The sequence below is a fragment of the Grus americana genome, chromosome 1 (assembly GCF_028858705.1).
Source record: "Grus americana isolate bGruAme1 chromosome 1, bGruAme1.mat, whole genome shotgun sequence".
NCBI classification, from domain to species: domain Eukaryota; kingdom Metazoa; phylum Chordata; class Aves; order Gruiformes; family Gruidae; genus Grus; species Grus americana.
Genome location: NC_072852.1, coordinates 148,700,199 through 148,719,569, shown reverse-complemented (window position 1 = coordinate 148,719,569; position 19,371 = coordinate 148,700,199). Strand labels below are relative to the sequence as shown.

The window sequence follows — 19,371 nt, the reverse complement described above, 5'->3', positions numbered from 1 at the left end:
AACAAGAACCCCGCGGGCACAAACAGCAGCTTTGCAGTGAAACTGCTTAGTACTCACAGCTTACAACTTGGAGCGCCTCGAGTTTTTTGGAGCCATGCTTTTATGCCGTGCGAGAATCTGGCTCAGGATTCCCGTTCGTCACGCTCACTCGGCAATAGGCAATGCCAGCTCACAAAAATCACCTTCCTGAAAGCGGTGTGGTGGGAGGGCACGTCCACAACGCACCCAGGCTCTCCTTTGTGCGACGACTTCTTTCTGAACCACCGGGCACTCGCTGATGTTAGAAGCTTTTGACTTTTCATTTTTTAATGGAAAATTGTCATTCTCAAAAGAACAACTGCACCAGGAAAAAAAAAAAAAAAAACAAAACCAAAACCACCACAACAAAAAAGCCCTCAAAAGCCCATGTTTATTGTCAAAGTCTCTAAAATTATGAGATTTGACAATAAGGCTTTTGTTCTTATGAACACATGCAACGAGGCAACATGCAGCTTGATCTCTGCAGCCAGTAGGTATTCAAAATACTTTCCACATAGAATAGGTGTCAATTTGACTTTATTTAAGGAAAAACGGGGAAAAAACAGTAATTTCCATAATACACAGAAGACAAGTTAGATAGCACTGCAAAAAAAAGGCTGAGTGTTTTACTTGTCACCAGTCTGCTTTGCAGCTCTACGATTAGTAATTTTAATGCAGTTTGTCATTTTGTATTATTGTTTAGCATCTTTATAATCAGCAGAATTTGGGGTTATAAATCACAAAAAGTGTACTACTACTACTATGAAAAACTAAAAAACCCACAAAAATCACTTTCAAATAAACCATAAATATGTGATGCACATTAGTGTAACAAAACCATTTTTGTAAACATTTTCTCCAACATAACATGTGCATAAGATAAAAAATAAAAACACTGCAGTCATACAAGTTAGGGTTACTTTGACTTAAGATACAGAAAATTATTACTTATTAAAGCTTAAAACTAAACCTAGGAGCTTTTCTTTTCTTCTTTGCTTACAAAAGCACTGTTTGAAGAGTTCGATGTTGGTACACGTAGTGGTTTCGTAATACTGTTTTTACCTTGCCGCGTTGGCACTTCTGCGGAGGCAGAAGCCGCCAGGCGGGCAGCCCCACCGAAGGAAGGAGATTCTCTCCCCCCCCCCTCCCCACGGAGCCTCAAAACTTCAACAGCACGTATCCGTGACCTGGGCATCCCTACCGTACTGGAGCATCTTCCTCCAGGTGAATAGCATCAGCTTTCAAGGACTAGATTAATTTTTGACCACATAGCGCTGGAAGATTTAAATCACGCAGACTGACATTCGATTGAATCGGCTTCGGCAAACTACACTACAGGGCAGCTGTGTGATTACACCCACGTCTACCATCACGTTGCGTTTCCGAGTCCCCTTGAGTTCATTATAGTACAAAAGGTTGATCGTTCTTCTGGCTGACCACACCGGGCCTGAAAAGAACGCATCCTTCACCTTCAACGCTATCCAAAAGTCATACAATTAAAAAAAAAAAATAGTTCTAAGTATTCCTCCGCCAGCAAATGTAAGGCTTTCTTGAGTTTTGATTCTTTTGGGGGGTGTGGGGGGTGTGTGTGCACGCGCGTGCGCTGGCGGTACGCATTTACCGCTCGCTTTTCAACCGTCCACCGTATTCGAAGGAGAGTCTTCAGCAGCAACGCTGATGAGGGTTGAAGGATTTACAGCAGTCAGATTTGACACCAAAAGAAGGGTCTGTTGAGTCTGAGCTTTGCACACTCGGTGCTCTTGGCTCTTAAATTGATTGTGTGACCAGTCGCTCGAGCCATCAGCTTGACTGAATTGAAGAATAAGTGTTTAAGAAGCCCTACCTGTCATGCCATGAAGGAAAGTTAACCGCAGCAGAAGACAAAGCCCATGAAACACTGAGAGCCTGTTCACCGAATGAACAGCTTAAGGCAGCTGTCAACAAAGTACCCCACCAAAGGACTTGGGAAGGAAGAAAAAAAAAAGAAAACAAAGTGGAAACAAAAAGGAAAATGGCTGAATTGTGACACTGTGCATTATTACAACACCAACGGATTATTATACACTCAAGGTTTCTCAAGTAATGAACATGTAGCCATTAAACAAATTATTACTCTCAAGACATTTATTACAAATGTCAGAACTTATTCATAAAATAAAACTGACTTAAAAAAAAAAAAGAAAGAAAAAAAGCCAGAGCTGGGATCTTACATCTAAACACAGGTATACGCTGTTTTTATGAATAAGCAGTATTAACTACATTCTTAAAAGAGTTTTAGTGCATTGCATTCTTAAAAAAGAAAAACATCACCGCCCCAAAATGGTTCCTACAACATTTAACAGTTTATAGAACTAGCCTAGTTATTTTTACCTGCCTGTTACTAAGCCCACGCGTTAGAAGAGTGAAACCTCTGGTTTTAGGCTAAATTCAGACTTCTATTAAGGATGAAACTGGTTTAAAAAAATGCTTGCTTTACCAAATTTTGTAAGCAAATTACATTAATCAGTGTCTCACTGCCATACCGCTACCACTATTGCCCCAATGGACCACTCTCTCCTCCTGCTGAAACTTGCTACGCAATAACAGTCAGAAACCTTTCAATCTGGTAGTTTTGGTATTAAGATTAAATTAGACATTAATGGTTTTCATCTAAAAACGTATAAACTAAACCACCTCTTTTATTTTATGCATTAAAAACAATGAGGTAGGCACAAAAAATAAACATACGTAGTTTGGATTTTATTTCTTTTTTTTTTTTCTTTTTTTAGTTCTGCGAGTGCAGACTGTGGTAAAACTGTTGTTGCACTTCTAGGTTTAAACAAAAATTAAACCTTTAACTGAGGCAGTGCTAATACTGTGACATAACCAAGTTCTGGCCTAACACAGAATCATTATAGAAAATGAATTTTTTTTCCTTTTTTCTTTTTTTTTTCTTTTTTTTCTTTTTTATCATCTGCACATGTTTCAGGCAATACCTGGTACACAGAAAATGACTAAGTTATTGGCCAGGCCAAAATAAAACTGCAGAAACAAAAAAAAAAACCCAAGAATTCCACCCCGAGCCCCTTCCCACCCTCCCTGTCCCCAAGAAGAAGTTATCCTAGTCACTGTGTCTTTCACATTTTATAAATATTAACTTCTTAAAACCTCCACCTTCCTCTTTGTCCACATATTGTCACATTACAAAAAAGAAATGTCAATTAAATACATTGTTAACATCACTAGACTAGATCTGCCCTCTGTTTCAGCCAGTCTGACTCTCTACACCCCTTCTCACCTTCTCCTGCCTGCCTCCTGTCTGCTCAACAGCATGTTCATGGTAAATCTGGGTTGGTTTGGTTTTTTTTTTTCCTCCCCCCCCCCCCCCTCTGCTTTAACACTAACAAACAGAGTCCTTCAAAGCCTAGGAATCCTGGAGCTGAAGGGAAAAGAAGACCTGTAGCTTTCTAGCGTGATCCCAAATCTCAAAGACATTGTAGCACCTGATGGCAATATCTTTACAGCACCAGCTGCGTCGCAGCCTCAGTTGAAAAACAAAAAGAAACCTAACACCAGTGATGCCTGCACACACATTTACACAGAGTGCTGCACTAGTGCAGGTCTGTACTCCAGTTGAAAATAATTCCGAGTTATGAAGATCTCAGACTCTGGATGTCAGCAATTCCTCGTCAAATCCCACTGCTTCTACCAGCTCAGAAGAGAAGTCCTGCCAAGGGTCATGAAATAGACTTGACTGCTTCCACCCGACCGTACGGAGGCAAAGAAAACCTGTGGAGAAAAGAGATTGGTAAATTCAACAGGTAGGACAGCAGAGGCTTTAATTTGCCTTCGCTGCCGCTGATATTTACGGTGCAATTACAGCGCCGTGCTGGATCTGGCGGGGACAGAGTTGACTTTCTTCAGCGCAGCTTGTACGGAGCTGGGCTCTGCGTTTGTGGCTGAAGTGTTGTTAACACACCGGCGTTGCGGCTGCTGTGGAACAGCACTTGCACCGCACCAAGGCTTGCTCTCCGGCCCCTCAGCTGGGCTGGGGATGGGCAAGAGGCTGAGAGGGGACAGTGTCGGGACAGCGGACTCAAACTGACCAAAGGGATATCCCATAACGTATAACATCATGCTCAGGGAAAGGGAGAGGATGGGGGGACATCATGGCGATGACATTTATCTTTCCAAGCAAGCATTACGTGTACTGAAGCTCTGCTTCCCGGGAAGTGGCTGGACATCTGCCTGCCAACGGGAGGCTGAGAATGAGTTCCTTATCTCGCCTCCTTTTGCTGTCCTTATTGAACTGTCTTTGTCTTGATCCATCGGTCTTTTCGCCCCCCTTCTATATTATCCCCATCCCACAGGAGAGGGGAGTGAGCGAGAGGCTGGGTGGGTGTTTGGCTGCTGGTCTGGGTCAACCCACCACAACTACCCGGTTAAAGTACACATTTACCATCTTGGCAAGAAACTACCCGGGGGGACGAATTATACCTTGTCATTGCGTTCGCATAAGAACTTGAGTCTTTGCGCCCTTTTGTGCATGAACACACCGTCCAAGTGTCCAGTTTCCACCGATCGTATTTCGATAGCTTTTTCTCCCCAGCCCATAATCTGGTTGGATCGGATGTATGCTTTGGAAAGAAAACACAGCACACGCAGCCCATGAGGACAGGTAGAGGGCAACACGGAACAACGGAAAAAAGCAGAGGAATATACTGACGCACTCTAGTTAAAAATGACCTGCATGTACTTATTATAACTACACACATGTTCACAGTGCTATTTCTGTGTTCAGCATCTTCATGATGCCTTAAAATACCTTCTTTTTTAATGTCCCCGTGGGTTTTGCACGTTAGTAATATACATCTTGCCTGAGCATTCATGACACAATGGGAACCTTCCAACCTTCAATTAAATAGAAGGAACATCGCGTTTTTACACAGGCTTTTTCTCCCAAGTGTGTCAAAGAGACAGGCTAATGAGCTGTTGACAAGAAGAAAGCAGAACCCAATGTTTAAATAGACTAAAGCCATCCACTCCAGCACGTCCCCAGCACCAGCTCTGTGTCCCATGGTGTTATTTCCTCTCCTGGAAGGAGTTTGGCAGCAAAAACAGAGAAAGAGGAGAGGGAAAGGGAAAACTAGAAAAAAAATGAGCTAGCTTCCTTTAATAGGAGTAATACTTTAAAAAACTGATCTCCTTGAGAAAGCTAATTGGTCTGAAAAGCATTCTGTGGATCTCAGAAGAGGTCCATATTAAGCTCTCCAAGTGAAAATACTATTATTTCATAGAATGGTTTCCTTTGTGCAAAATAAAGCAAAAAATTAAGCATTTTTCCTTAAGAGTGTCACTGGAGGAAACAGATTAGTAGTAGCATGAGGAAAAAAATCTGTTCTTGATAGCTGTAAAAAAAAAAAATCAAATAAAGGAGAAAATCACCAGCATTATGAAAAGGTATATTCAAAAAGCAATTTGATGGATACTCTTAGGAACGCTGCCAAAAATAACATATGGGAACTTAATGAAGAATAAGCTGTTGCCTCTGATTTGCATGCCTACTTAACATAAAAATAAAAAGAAGAACAATAACTCTTAGCAAGCAAAATTTAAAAATATTTCATTTTGCAGTACTTCCCATTTATAGATTTTTTTCTCTTTTAATTTTCAGTGAAATTAAATCAAATTACCTACTACAGTATAATATACACCTATACACTGCATATACCATCATGCTGGAAATTTATTTATTTTTAAATATGTTACTAGTGGTAACTGGGCCAAATAGCTTCTAAAAATTGTCAGATGAGATGTTCAGATGGCGTTGGCTGCCTCAGTGGCATTTACTTCACAGGCACTCCAGCCCCCAAAGGCTCTGCAATTTGCCAGCTGATAAATCCTACTTGCTTTTAGCTCTAGTCAAGAGTTAATCACCACAGGAGCGAGCATGCTGTGCATGAAACTTGTTTAAATTTCCTCCTCCATTATGGTTCACGTTGCTCGAACAGCTCTCAGCAGTAATCTCCTAATACACACATCCATTCCAAAGCACGCAAACCCAATGCATTTGCCCGAAAGGAAGGTGTGAGCACAGCCCATGCTACACTCGGCACTGAAATACGGCAGCGCAGGCAGCAAGAGGGATCCCCTGGTGTGTACTTGCGTCCGTAACAAATCTGTGCCCGTTTTCCTACACTCATTGCTCCCACTCTCAAAACTACCTTATTTTGAGCTGGAGAGATGTGAGAGAATTATCATGCTAGGATAGATGAGCAATCTGCAGGTGAATTAAAGTAAATACCTCAAGTCAGATATACAGGCTGTTATCTCTAGAGAATTACCCGTAATAATATCTTACCCACCTGCCACCTTACATGTCTTCATACTGAGACGCTTCCACAACTTTGTGGATGTGTAGCAAAAATTCTGCAGCAGCCTACAGAGGCCCCGGTGAGTTTTTAATTCCTGAATTCTACAACTTGTTTGTTTGGATTTTGTTCTTAAAAACTCAGCGGAAAACAGATCTATATGATTACTCTCCAGTTTGTGCAGATGTTTTCCAGGAATATTACAGCATTGCTGCTTCTGAATCTGATGTCAAACCTGACGCACCTTCCTTCTGTCTGCGTGCACACACTCACGCTCCCTAACGGCACGTTGTATTTGACTCTGCCGAGGCACTTACCAACTGAAGTTGGCATCTCTCCCCACTGCAGAACCACATCCTTGGTGATCCTTCCGTACGTGTTGACGTAAACTCCTTCATCCTCGTAGCAGACCAGTAGCTCCATCCCATCCGTGTTTGGGAGAATGATGATTGCGTGAGGTTGGATACTGCTCTGGATCTGCAGAGACGGAAGAGAAGAGGAAGCCTTGTGTTTTAATGCCACAGAGCCTGCACTGGGAGAAAAGGCTGGGTGGTTTTTTATTTTGGCTGATGACAGAACGTCGGGGATTCACTCACTTTCCAAGTGCTAGCTCTGCTCTCCCCAAGCTAGACACCCTTCCGCAGTGACAACAAAGACCTGGAAACCTTAGGGGCACAAATGCTCCCATCTTAAGGCAGACATCTAAACACAATAAAGATTAACTTGTGTGTAGGGCTGCTCATTTCTTTCCAGGGGCAGAAAGGGAGCCTGGAGCAAGCAGCGCAGATGCAGACCTCAGACCTCTGCACTGCAGTGAATAGTGCTTGTGGTGGAGCATCACACACTACAGGCCCATCTGACACCTCTGTGTACAATGAACGACAGGAAAATTTGGGAGCTAAGGCCATCTGGCCTTTGCCAACCCTGCTGAATCTCATCAGTGGGCTGTCACGTCACTTGTACTGCCACCTTCCCCGTGGCCTCTGCAATGTACTTGGCCATATAGCTGCTACCCCTGAATCAGTCATGTTGGCCCATGTCACACCTGGGTGGGCAGCTCCCAACCATGGAGACATCCTGACCATGAGGAGAAGACAGAGAGTGAGGCACAAGCCCCTAAGTACAGGTGGCCACATCTGCTCGGACCCCTTCACCCAATTTACTGTGCCAGCAGTGATACACAGGGGCAGCCCATCTGTTGGTCATGGGAGGAAAGGAAGGGTCAAGGGCGAAACCAGAAAAGGAAGAAAAACCCCCACCCCAGCAGCAGCTCTTACATGTGTTGGTAAATAAATATCATAGACCGATCCTGAATCCACATCAACAGCATGGAAGCCAGCGCAGGAGCCATAGATCACTTTTAGTCTCTGACCCTCTTCTACGGTTAGATCCACGAGTAATGGCTTATGTACCAATTCTCCAAACGACTGTAAGACAACCATCAGTGAGATTTACTTTACTGCTTAGAACCACAGTGGGTTTTCTAAAAAGGTACTCTAATGCACCTATTATGGGTTTATTCCTCCTGCACACCTCTGGCCTTCATCCACCAGACCAGTTAGGCTAACGTGTCTCTTGTGGACAAGGACAGATTACTCTGCACCCTGTTGCATTTCAGTCACATAATATTGTAAGCTATTTTCTGCAGGGGTTTACTTTAGTTGGTCTGTTTGGTTTTTAGTAAGAATTGTTTTCTCCAAAGTTCAGGGCAATTTGACGCTCCTGTAAGCGTTGAACTTCAATTTGCACAACCAGCAGTAACCAATCGTCTGCAAATCAGTTTGGTAATTATACCAAGCCAGCTAACTTAATTCTTGCTGCATTCAAAAAAATAACAATGCTGAGTATCATGCAATGACTTGTTCTGCTCAGATGAAGATGTTTAGACTTGGTTCACTTGTCTCTGCCTCATGTTTTATTTACAGAGAGGTAAAACAAACAGTTGTGTCATTTTGATTATTTGTTACGATTATCAGTTACGATTTAGAACTTTAAGTGTACTGCATCTTTGAGCTAAAGAAGCTCCTAAATTAAAATGTAATACAAAGTTCATGGCAGATTTACCAAAGAATTTGTAATACAGCCATGATAAAATGTTTGAACATTTTTGTAAAAGGGGTAATTGCAAGTGTTCTATGAGAAAATCCTGAAATATACTGTTACCTTAAAGGCCATAAATTTATGGTATGGCTTTGGTGCCCATGCATAGACTTCCACAGAACTCTTCAATGCAATTACCAAGAACTTGATTCTTTCGTATTTTACTGAAATTAAAACAAAACAAAAAAGAATTCAGCAGTGATTCCAAAGTCATTTCAGTTACTTAAGGATAGCAGAAAATGACAATATTTCTCCATACTTACATACATTTGGAGGTTTTTAGTAACACTGAATTTTAGGATTGCTAATTCTACATAGTTAAGTATTTTGACACATTTACACCACAAAAAAAAAAATCATTACTCTTATCAGTAACCGAACCCATCACCATGTTTCGAATTACCTAGTCGGTACACACTTATGTACACTTTTTTTCGCCACATTAGACAGTGCTTACTCATTAAGACAAAATTGGTTTTCAGGTAGGGACATTTCCAATAAAAGAAGTCTATGACTGTGGTAGAGTATATTGGCAGTTCCAGTCACAGCACTGGCAGTCGTATTTTGAGCTGATGGTAAAATTCCCGAGGGGAAAGGAGGGAAAAAAGGAACTGAAATGAGAAGTTAAGAAACAAGTCCATTTTAAAAGCAAAAGGCAAGTTTGATAGTGTACTTTCTTTCGAAAGAGCACTTTCCCTTGTCCCTAAAGCCTGAGATAACTCATCTGGAAAAAAAAAAATCATCACAGAATTTACCAGAGATAAAGTGTCATGACATAGCTGATCCACAAATTCTCAAATATATTTCTGTTCCCACATTCAAACAGCTGACTAAATCAGCCATCAAAAAAAGCTCTGTTCACTTCTGTTTTCAGGAGGGGACTGATAAAGTCTAGAAAAGGCCATTCACAAAGTGCCACTGGATCTGCATTTCCAGCTGCCATCTGGATTTGGGAAGGAACAGATCATGGGGACTTCCAAATGTTGAGGTTTGCTGACCTCTTTCCAGCACTCTTTTTTTTTGGGAGAAGAAAAAAAACCCCAAAACATTATTTGGATGACATCAAGAAACCTTAGGAGGTTTCTGCTACCTCTTTACCCCAAGTTTTAGGGGAATATCCCACTTTTCCAAAACAGTAATTCCTTGCACCTTCACCTTCTGCGATCTCCCAACCAAAATTGATTTTGAAACAAGACTGAAAACCTCAGACTTGTGAGAAGAACACTTCTTTAATAAATACTATTTTAATGCCTTTTAGATATCTTACTACTGTACAAGCCTGCAGTTGTTGTCTCTTGGTAGGTAACAGGGAGACAAAGCTATTACTTGCTCCCTTTTGACTCTGCAGGGAAGTGAGAGTACTGAACTGTAAGCGTTAAAGGACTTGACGCTTTTTCAACAGACAAAAAAAAGTCTCTCAACCTCCACAGCTGTACTGACTGAAAAACAGAGCTTTTGTTCAGTCTTGTCTAGCTTACAAGACTTCTTGGAATTTTTTTCTCAGGGAAGAGGGGGTTGTCGAACAGAACTACCTTATCTGTGAAAGGGGACCTTTGATAATCCTCATTCTTTGCTCTGGGTGCTATCTGGGAATTCACCCAAATCTTAAGTTTCAAAAGAGCAATTTATCATTTAGAGGAGCCAAAAATTGCCCGAAGCAACTGAGATCCATAAATACCACTTCACTCTGACATCCAAGACCCCTGTTGCATCAAAGACACAATGAAGCGATCAGTGCCAGCTGCCTTGGTGGCAGCCTCCAGACCATGAGCCCAACCATTGGCAGAGCTCATCCTTCTTGGTAACTGCAGCACAGCTGTCAAAGAGGCCTCTCACTACCTGAAGAAGTCATCTATGGTTCAGAGGGAAGTTCAGTGCCAGGCTGCAGCCCAGGGTAACAAACCCCTCTTCATCTGGAAGAGAATGCTCTGTTTCACACGCTTCCCTGCTGGAAAGCCTCCTTTCAATAGCTGTTAATGTATTGTTCACAGGCCACTTCATTATGCTGCTGACACCCTGGGGCACCATACCGGAGAAGTACATTATTAATTGTTTTTGGGGTTAAGCTCCTGGTTCAGCAGTCACTTACTGCCATCGTTATTGATTACGCCCCACTAGCAGGTTTTTCCAAGAGTGCACGCATGACAGGAGGAGACCGAGCTCAGTCTCATTGCTGATGCTGCTCCACATTGATTGACACAGCTGGAAAGGGAACTGAGCTGGCTCTTAGAAGAAAACCAAATCAAAGGCAACATCCAGGGCCTGTTAAGATGCATCCTGAGACTGAAGCAGGAGAAAGAGCTCTTGGTTCATATCCCCACCTGCAGGGCAGCAGGCTCACTGCATATTCTGCTGGATGAATACTACATGTCCTTCACTAGTTTTGGTGGAAATTTCTACAGCTAAATCCATTTAAATGACTTAAAACCACTCAAAAGGCACCTGCCTAGTGAAAACACGCTTCATCCCATAACTGTACTGCAGTGGATCTGAGATGGCATTAGGAAATTTCATGAGCTAAGGGGAATCAATGAATCATCTTGAAGCTAAACATATGCTTCTGTTCCCAGATGCCTCTCCAAAGCTCGTGCACTAGTTGGGTTTGCTTTCTCCTCCCACTCTCTTTTTTTTTTCCCCAGTCTTTAAAATCTCTATTAGAGAGGAGACTTTTTTCACTCCATTCCAGCATGTGATGACATCAAGGCAAAAGACCAGGAAAACCTGCTAGTAGAGAGAACAGCTGTTGGTTGACAAGAAGCCCAAAGGGTCTAACAGAGGTGGCGAAAGGTTACCAGCCTTCATTGTCCACATTAGCACTCTCCTGGAAGTTGCATCCAGCACGGCAAGGAGACAGATGGGGATTTGTGCCCGCTCTAGTTCACAGCCCAGCATCCCACTGCAAAACCTCTCCCATGTTCAGTTTAACCCAGTAACTTGCCACCTACTCTGGTGCTTTGCCAGAGAACTTCGCCCTGAGGGACTGGGAAGACAGCTAGAAATAAAACCAAATCTTCAACCCAGCAGCTACATGCACTGCAGTTCCCTTTCTCAGCCAGCTTTTATCCTGACAATTTGATTACTGCATTTGCTACTCACCAACTTTATAGTGCACACAGCCTTCCAAGTCGCCCACCGTTGTCCAGCCCTGTTTCTTTTCTACTTCAGGGTCATTGTGAAGGATTTTATTTCTTAACCAGGACAAATAGTAAACTCGCAACTTGTTCTTCTTACCTGGACACAAAATGAAAAAGATTGGTTTATCTTCATAGGAAGTGCAAAAATACCCTGCCCAAGCAAACAGAAAGCCCCGCAGAGGAAACCAAAATGACAACGAAGGAGAAACTGCTGCAACCGCAGAGATTTCCCTCAGTTTTTACGTCCACAACAGCTTTACTCCAGACTCCACCCAAACACATGCTTTCCTGATAATCAATGACAAAGACACATGGTAATACCACATGAACATAAAATGACAAACTGAAGTGAACAGCTCTTCAGTCATCTGGTTCCCAGGATGCAAACAACTTTTATCAGAAAAGGGTTATACTCCCACAACAAAAGCACCAGAGTCATGCACTGAGATAAAAAAACCCCTATATAACTAAGTCAGAATGGTTCTTTTTCATACAAAACTGTAGGAGAGCAGCAGGATGGAATTTGAGGCCCGAAATTATCTATGCAGCTATCAGAAGAGTGTCGGACTGGTTTGAAAGGAGGAAGCAAAAGTGGAGAAGAATATAGCGATGAAATGTATTTTACAAATTCTTCTCGGTTAGCAACCAGGACATTTCCATCCCTTATATCACCCTTGGAGACACAAACTGGTGAACTTTTATTAAGACTGTTCATTTATTATTTCCCTGGTGGAAATGCACACCAAACAACACCACTAAATAATTTAATTACTGAACCACTGTACACCAGGTCTGTTGTAAGGAAAAACGTACAATATCTGAAATTGCAGTGAGAGGATTTCACACGGCCCAGGCAAACTTCATCCACTTGCTAAAAGCTGACGTCTGCTTTGTCAGCAGCCCTTCCCTTGTGCTGCAAGGGGTGTAATACTTATCAGGCTGCACACAGAAACCAAGAGGTGTTTTTTCTCCACAGGTGAGAGAATCTACTTGCCCAGGCTGCCCTATCTTCAGCTGCCAATGCATCTGCCACGGTCATCAAAATACAGCTCAGACTCTTAACTGTCAATACAAGAAGGCTTCTTTGCATGTAGAACAAGGTTCATGATAAACTTTATCAGTGATTCTTTAACAACAAATGGCCTACAAAGCATTTGCTGAACCAGCGAGAAGGTGGCCCTAATGCACATACTCAAAGCTTGCATCCTCCTTCCTCCAGCTGCTTTGCTGCCTGAAGCCATTACAGGTCCACAGATGAAACTGGAGGCAAAGAAAAGAGATCATCTCTGCTTGGACTAGCAGACATTTAATAAGGCTCCACGAGGTCTCTGCACAAGGAAAGGAAATAGGAGATGCTCTCAGGGACCCAACTTGTCAGTGGAGTAGCTCCATGCTTCACTAGCCATGATGAGGAAGCCGTGTGACTGTGGACAGTGTTTCACAGCCCTTGGGGCTGTGAGGAGACGGCTGACCTGTACCGCAGTCAGTGCTGGGCTCGCCAAGTGGCACAGTACTGGTCTGTGCTGCAGAAAGCCATGACCTGTCAGGATGGTCCACCTGGCAGCCTGCCAGCCAGATCCAACTACAGGGTTTAGCTAATGTCTTTAATTTGTCTTTTAAGTTTTCACACGATGCCTACTGATGGATCAGTTCACAGCTGGCTGCTCATTTCAGAGACAGGGATGGGCGATATCGGTTACACAAAGCCCCAGCATTGAGACCATCTTACTGTACCCAGCCAGCTCCACACTGGGGTCCTGGAGCTGGTGCAGAGCCCCTACCCTGATGGCAGGGGATCCCCTAACAGAGCCCAACTCCTCAGGAAAAGCAGCTGCAAGGGCTGGGGCAGCACATGGGGAAGGACAGCTTGCAAACAGGCTGCTCCATGGACTGCAGCGCCTCAAGTCTTTCTGTTATGAAGACACACAGCCTAAAAGATCTTTTTGTGATTGCTTGGATGGGGAAGGGCAGAAGGAAAAGAGGAGGCAGTTTCAAAGTGAAAAATCTAGCCACTGAGCTTAAATTTAAAGTGGAATTGGAGACTCATTTTCAAATACTGGACCTGCTATTTAATTTTAAAAGCCCCTCTGCTCTGATGGCACCAAATGAAACGTGAAGTAACATCACACTGTCCTTTGTTTATCCCTACTACAAATGACAGCAGATTTGGCAGTAAGTGAGCACCCTGATTTATTGCCTGACTTCATATTTATTAAGCCAAGTTTCATAAAGGGATAAAGCCCCACCACTGCCATAGCTTTGTAAGATTTGGAAAAGGGACCAGAGCAGGAAACCATATTCCCAGAAGTCCCACATCTGACCAAGGAAAGGTCCTCCCATGAAAATAATGTGAACGATAGCCACAAGGGCTCTTTTAGAAACACTGAAATAGGGAACACAGTCCAGACCAGAAGGCACTGCAGTTCTGGGCGAGGAAGAGCTCAGAGGGAACAGGAGAGCTGAAGGTCAGTACAATGCACCAAATGTCTTTAAAAGTATCATGAGTCCCTGCGCACTAGGAGACAAATGCTCTCTCAGATATTTCCATGGCTTTAGCTACCCCAGTAGCTTAGTCAAACTTGAAGACTCAGAACAAACAGTACACAAGGGAATTTCCCAGCACGTGGCTAATATTTTTTTTTTCCTTGTGGTTCACATGATGTGCACCAGGGTATTTCTCTCCAACCAGAAACATTTTTCAAAACAGAGAAATATCTCAAGCGTGTTCCCATTGTGTTTTAGTGTCTAGACCACAAGGAAAGTCACAAGACAGGAAATTCCTCTGCCTTTCAGCAGTCTGACATGAAAAAAGCAGGACCAGTTAGTTATATAAACATGGCTGTGTATGGACTTCAAGTTATGGTGCTCTTATTGGGAGTGGGGGGGATTAGATCCTTCTGCTTGTAAATCTCTACCAGTCAGTTAAAAAAGCTCTCAAAAATCTGGTCTTTTTTTTTTTTTTTGGTCTAATTATTATGGCCATGAAATAAGAAAGAAAACTCTGCTCCAGCTATCAAATGAACTGATCAGCCAGTGACTTCTATGAGAACTCCCAGCTCTGGCTCTCCCACAGACATCGTTTTGAATGCAAAGTTCCTTTTCCTATATTGAGTTTTTGTTTTTATTGTCGCTGTGGGTTTTAATTATTAAGCAGGCAGATTCCAACCAGTTCTTCTACTCTGTCATCCCTTCCTACCTTCCCAATTGCCACCATCAGCCAGTTGGGCTAGCAAAACCCTCAGGGGCCACAAGCAGAGCATGTCCTGTATGCATGTCGTCGCTCTTACAGCGTTTTTATGACTCTCAGCATATTTATTACCTGAGTAGCCGAAACTATGTTTTTGCCTCCCAACAGTATGAAGAGCTGATTAACTACTCTGCTTTGACCTGCAAAACTTCCTTGTACCAGCTGTAGCAGCTCAGTATCTCAGTATCAAAAGCTTTGTTGTCAATAAGTTTTATATTTGACATATACATTGGGGGGAGAATTGATTTCAGGATTCCAGGCTCAAAAGAGTGTGTATTAAAAGCAGTTTTAGGTGTCAATCCCCTTGACATCCTAATGCACTGAACTTCTTTGCACAATGTGGTGATGCTTTTCAAAGCTCACCACCTTCAGCACATCACTTCCTGAAAAAGCCGAGGGAACATATGGCTGAGAGCGCTGTAGGGAGCTGAACAATTCTCAGTAGCAGTCCTGGGACAAAGCTCGGAGGCAGCTCCGTAATCAAGCTGCCAAAACGCACCGTTTGCAGAAACACATCCCCATGTCAGTGTTCCCAGTTTGCCTGGAGAGGTGGAGCAACTTAAAAAGACACTAAGAGAAGCCAAGACCAGCACGAGGGTAGTTTAAATTGAGGACTGCAGCACAGAAGCCAGAACAGGAAGGTAAAGGGGACCCTGAGCGTAAAAGCAGCACGGTTTCACCAAGCGTGCTCCCCCCGTCCTGCCTCTCGGTGGGCAGGGATGCTCCTTTCCTGCCTTGTACTCCAGTACAAGACGGGACAGAGACATAAAAGCATAAATCAGCCAAAGATCAGCCCATTTCTTAAGGGTTAATGTAGCGTGTCTCCACAGAGGAAGCAATAGTTTTGAAGGAAACAAAGAAAACGGATGTGTCAGGGTACTCGGACCGTGACTGACGTAAACGTAAATAAACCTAAAACAATTACACACAAGATTGAATCACAGACACTTGTCATCTGTGTAGGATATGCTTCAAACCAACAGATTTTACACAAGTTGATTATACAATGTTTTTGTTTCTAAGGTCTGCTATAGAATAAACTCTATCAAATGGTGGTTTTCAAACAGCTCACATTTTAACATACAGCATCAGACATCAAAAGGGCACACAGCAGGCTGTATTTTTTTAAACCTTCCTTGATTAATCTTTTCTTTTTAAAGATTTCACAGCATAGCTGTGGCTGAGAATGCAGCAACAAGCCAATAAAATACGGTTGCTTTAGACAGAAACAAAGTCCCATGTTGATGATGCCAGCATGGGCACAGTTCTTCAGACCTGTGGCAGCATAACACCGCTAATACATTAAATTGTCTAGGTGTGTGCCCTTTTGCACAAGTGTTGGGAGAGCCAGAGAGCTCCTACAGTGGAGTCAGAGGGGCTCTGGAGCCTCAGCAAAATCTTGGGTGGCTCTGAATAATGACACAGGGGCCACTGTGGGAAACCTCATTTAACATCCTCTCCCCATCACACATGCGCTGTGTAGCAAAGGCTAATTTCACAAACAAACTAAAACAAAAGGAAAGGTAAATGGCTGAATGGCACCTGTGAAGAAAGATTAACAGTGCACCACATAAAGTTGCTTAACAGCAGGATAACCTTATGCAATAACTCTCTGGAGCCAAAGAGTCTGGAACCTCAAGCTTCATAAAACACGGTTTTCACCGGCGCACACAAAACAAACACAACAATCACCACCACCCTTCTCCTCCTGTTGCTTTGCCATCTGCAGTTGGATCCAGTGAGAGACAAGGCCAAGCACTGCACCGATGTGCCTTCTCACGCTGGTGATTTCCACATCACGTACGCATTGTACTCCCCTCTCTCTCAAACACACACACACCGCACGTCACTCTTATTTCTCTACTTCGCAAGACCATTTCCCATTCTACGGATTTTAACACACAAGATGTCTTTAAACCCCAGTAGCAAACCGTGTTTGGGTTAGAAAGAGGCCTGGTTGAAAGTAATCATGACAGAGGAAAACAATCCCATTTTTACAAACTTCACAAAACATTAATTTACTGCTCCCAAGCACTGAACAAACAAATAAAGCTGGACATTTCCCCCAAACCCATGCAGCATTTTTAAAGGCCACCCCACAGGAGGATGGACAGGGAGCAAGCAGGCACAGGGTGTTGTGTGGAAAGTGATTCACTTGCAGAAACAAACTGTAGACTCAGAGAGGTGAAATGATGGAAAACCCACTGACTTCAGTCAAGTCAGGACTTCCCCCTCAACGCACAGGCTGCCAAGAAAAGTATTCTGCCATGCCATGCCATGCCAGAAGGGGGAAAAAATCATGTTGAAAAGTTAACTTTACCAGAAATTGTCACCAAGACATTCAGCCCTTCAAGTACATCCATTTGCTGGAATCGTCTTCGATTGATGAGTGGATAAACCTTCCCCTGACCACTTCTGTCTAGCAGCATCAGACCACTTTCAGTGCCCACTAACAAGTTCACTCCTAGAAGAAACAAAAACAGAGATCCAAGTTAGGAGGGAGATTTTCCACATATTCTGATGAACTGATGCTTGATAGAGCAACTATCTTGCTTCAGGCAGGTCTAAACACTGCAGGTTGGGCGTCAGACGCCTGCAGCCTAAAAGATCTTATGATGTAAAGGCTGCCTACATTACCTGCCCGCAGTGACTACTTGTGCCAAATTGCAGTGTTCAAGAGAGCAAGAGACGGACAGACCATGGAGAACTTTCTAGAGCACCAGTTCCCAAACAAAAAGGCACACTAATGTTGGAGGAGGGGTGAGGCACAGCAGTACCCAAGCTTATGTATTCCAAAGCTGTATTAGCTGTTGGTAGGGGAGTTGGTAGCAGGATCATAGAATCATAGAATGGTTTGGGTTGGAAGGGACCTCAAAGACCATCTAGTTCCAACCCCCTGCCATGGGCAGGGATACCCTCCACTAGACCAGGTTGCCCAAAGCCCCATCCAACCTGGCCTTGAACACTTCCAGGATGCTCTTGACAAGGACATTGCAAAAAAGCAGTGGTAGGGGCTTGGTCCCCACTGAGAAAAACAGATTGCGGTGCAGCCCTCCTGTAAAAGGATAGGCACAGGGTTGGTCCTCAGCTTCCCAACAATCTTTTCCATCTGAATGTTAAAACTAGAGGAATAACAGTAATCTCATGTTTCCACAGATTTCTCCTAAAGATCAAGCAAATACAGATGGAAAAAGTCAGTAGGCCAGATTCTTTCTACAAAGGCCCACACATCCACTGGAACACTTTCCAAGAGTCCACAAAACCTTAGTAAGGGTTTACATTTTTTTAGTAATATAGATATATGAAACTAGGTTTTAAATATCTATTAATATATTATCACTCTTTAATTTCATGAATATTTAGTTGCAATAGTGTTTCAGTCTAAGACCCCACAAATTGTGCAGAGACAGGTCAGATACAGCACAGGGAACTGAAATCAAACCAAATGCATGACTCGCTTTATTAGACTTCTGTGTTGCAATCTCAGTGTAAAACTTGTCATCCTTAAGCATAATACAGTAATAAAATATGAAAAGCGAAACTCGTACAAGGCAATCATGGTTTTATTGCTTAACGGCCTTAACCCCTCGTCAAACAATTAATCCCCAGATATAACTATACTGGTGCAATGGATGTATCATTTGGGCTGGTCTCATAACGAACCTTTTCTAATGCAGCACGTGGGCCCAATACACAGGAGTCTGTATCTTAATGCGGTCTGCATCTACAGCAGTGACATGCCTTCTCACAGCATTGAAAAAGGGCATTGCTCACAAGGATGAGGAACGCTGCCCTAAACAACACCCTGGCTGCCAGACACGGGAGCAGTTTGCAAGAGGAGAGCATGTTCACCCTCACCCAGAGGGCACGAGGTGTCTCCCAAAGGGGACAAGGGGTTGGATGGGAGCAGAGCTGCAGCCAGGAGGAGGTAATGATGGGCAAGGGGCCTGAGCTGCTGGTGCTGGGGCACTCTGAAAAGCCTCTGGCTGGATGAGAAAAACAGACGTAGCCCACGGAGAAGTCAGAAACCATCACGCATCTCCATTTTCCTCTCTCTTGCCTTTTCAGTAAGGAAACTTCAGAGGTCCCAGCAGCCCCCACAAACCTCTCTTTGCTGAAATTTGCTGCTCTGCTATTCCTCTGCCTCCTCGAGGCAGGAGAGCCCAGGGACGCTGGCAGGTGCAGAGCCTATCTTGGGAGAGGGCCTGCAGCCCTCCTGGGCTTCTCCTTCAGCTGCTGATGCGTCCTCTGTCCCCTTCCTGCCTTTCTGCTTCTGCATCCCCACATGGGTCTGTACCTGCTGGCTGCCGTCCCACAGCCCCCGGGGACATTTCACATCAACCATCTCCCATACTGGGAGACATCCTCAAACTGGGAAGGGGTGAAAGGAAGCAGGGAGAGCAAGGCACGCACTGAGTCAGGGCTTGGCACAGGCTGCAGCAGCAACAAACTGGCTGAGGAAGCGCCCAGCAGTCAGTCTCCTTCCTGCAGCTCCAGGACCCATCGACTAAAGCTGTCAGTG

The 19,371-nt window shown here is 43.7% G+C and overlaps 1 protein-coding gene across 10 annotated transcripts in view; it reads right to left on the bottom strand.

Annotated features, from left to right (window-relative positions):
* Nucleotides 1-539: 539 nt before the first annotated feature.
* The window catches only part of MAP4K4 (mitogen-activated protein kinase kinase kinase kinase 4), a 168,826-nt gene continuing 149,994 nt past the window's right edge, over nt 540-19,371 (bottom strand). For all 10 annotated transcript variants that reach the window (XM_054824401.1, XM_054824392.1, XM_054824428.1 and 7 more), the window contains 7 exons: nt 17,170-17,313; nt 11,565-11,699; nt 8,532-8,632; nt 7,646-7,795; nt 6,686-6,845; nt 4,495-4,634; nt 540-3,786 (listed from right to left, as the gene is read on the bottom strand). In XM_054824401.1, coding sequence (XP_054680376.1) covers nt 3,703-3,786; nt 4,495-4,634; nt 6,686-6,845; nt 7,646-7,795; nt 8,532-8,632; nt 11,565-11,699; nt 17,170-17,313 — 914 coding nt within the window. In that variant the 3' untranslated portion in view covers nt 540-3,702. The remainder of the gene's footprint in view (nt 3,787-4,494; nt 4,635-6,685; nt 6,846-7,645; nt 7,796-8,531; nt 8,633-11,564; nt 11,700-17,169; nt 17,314-19,371) is intronic.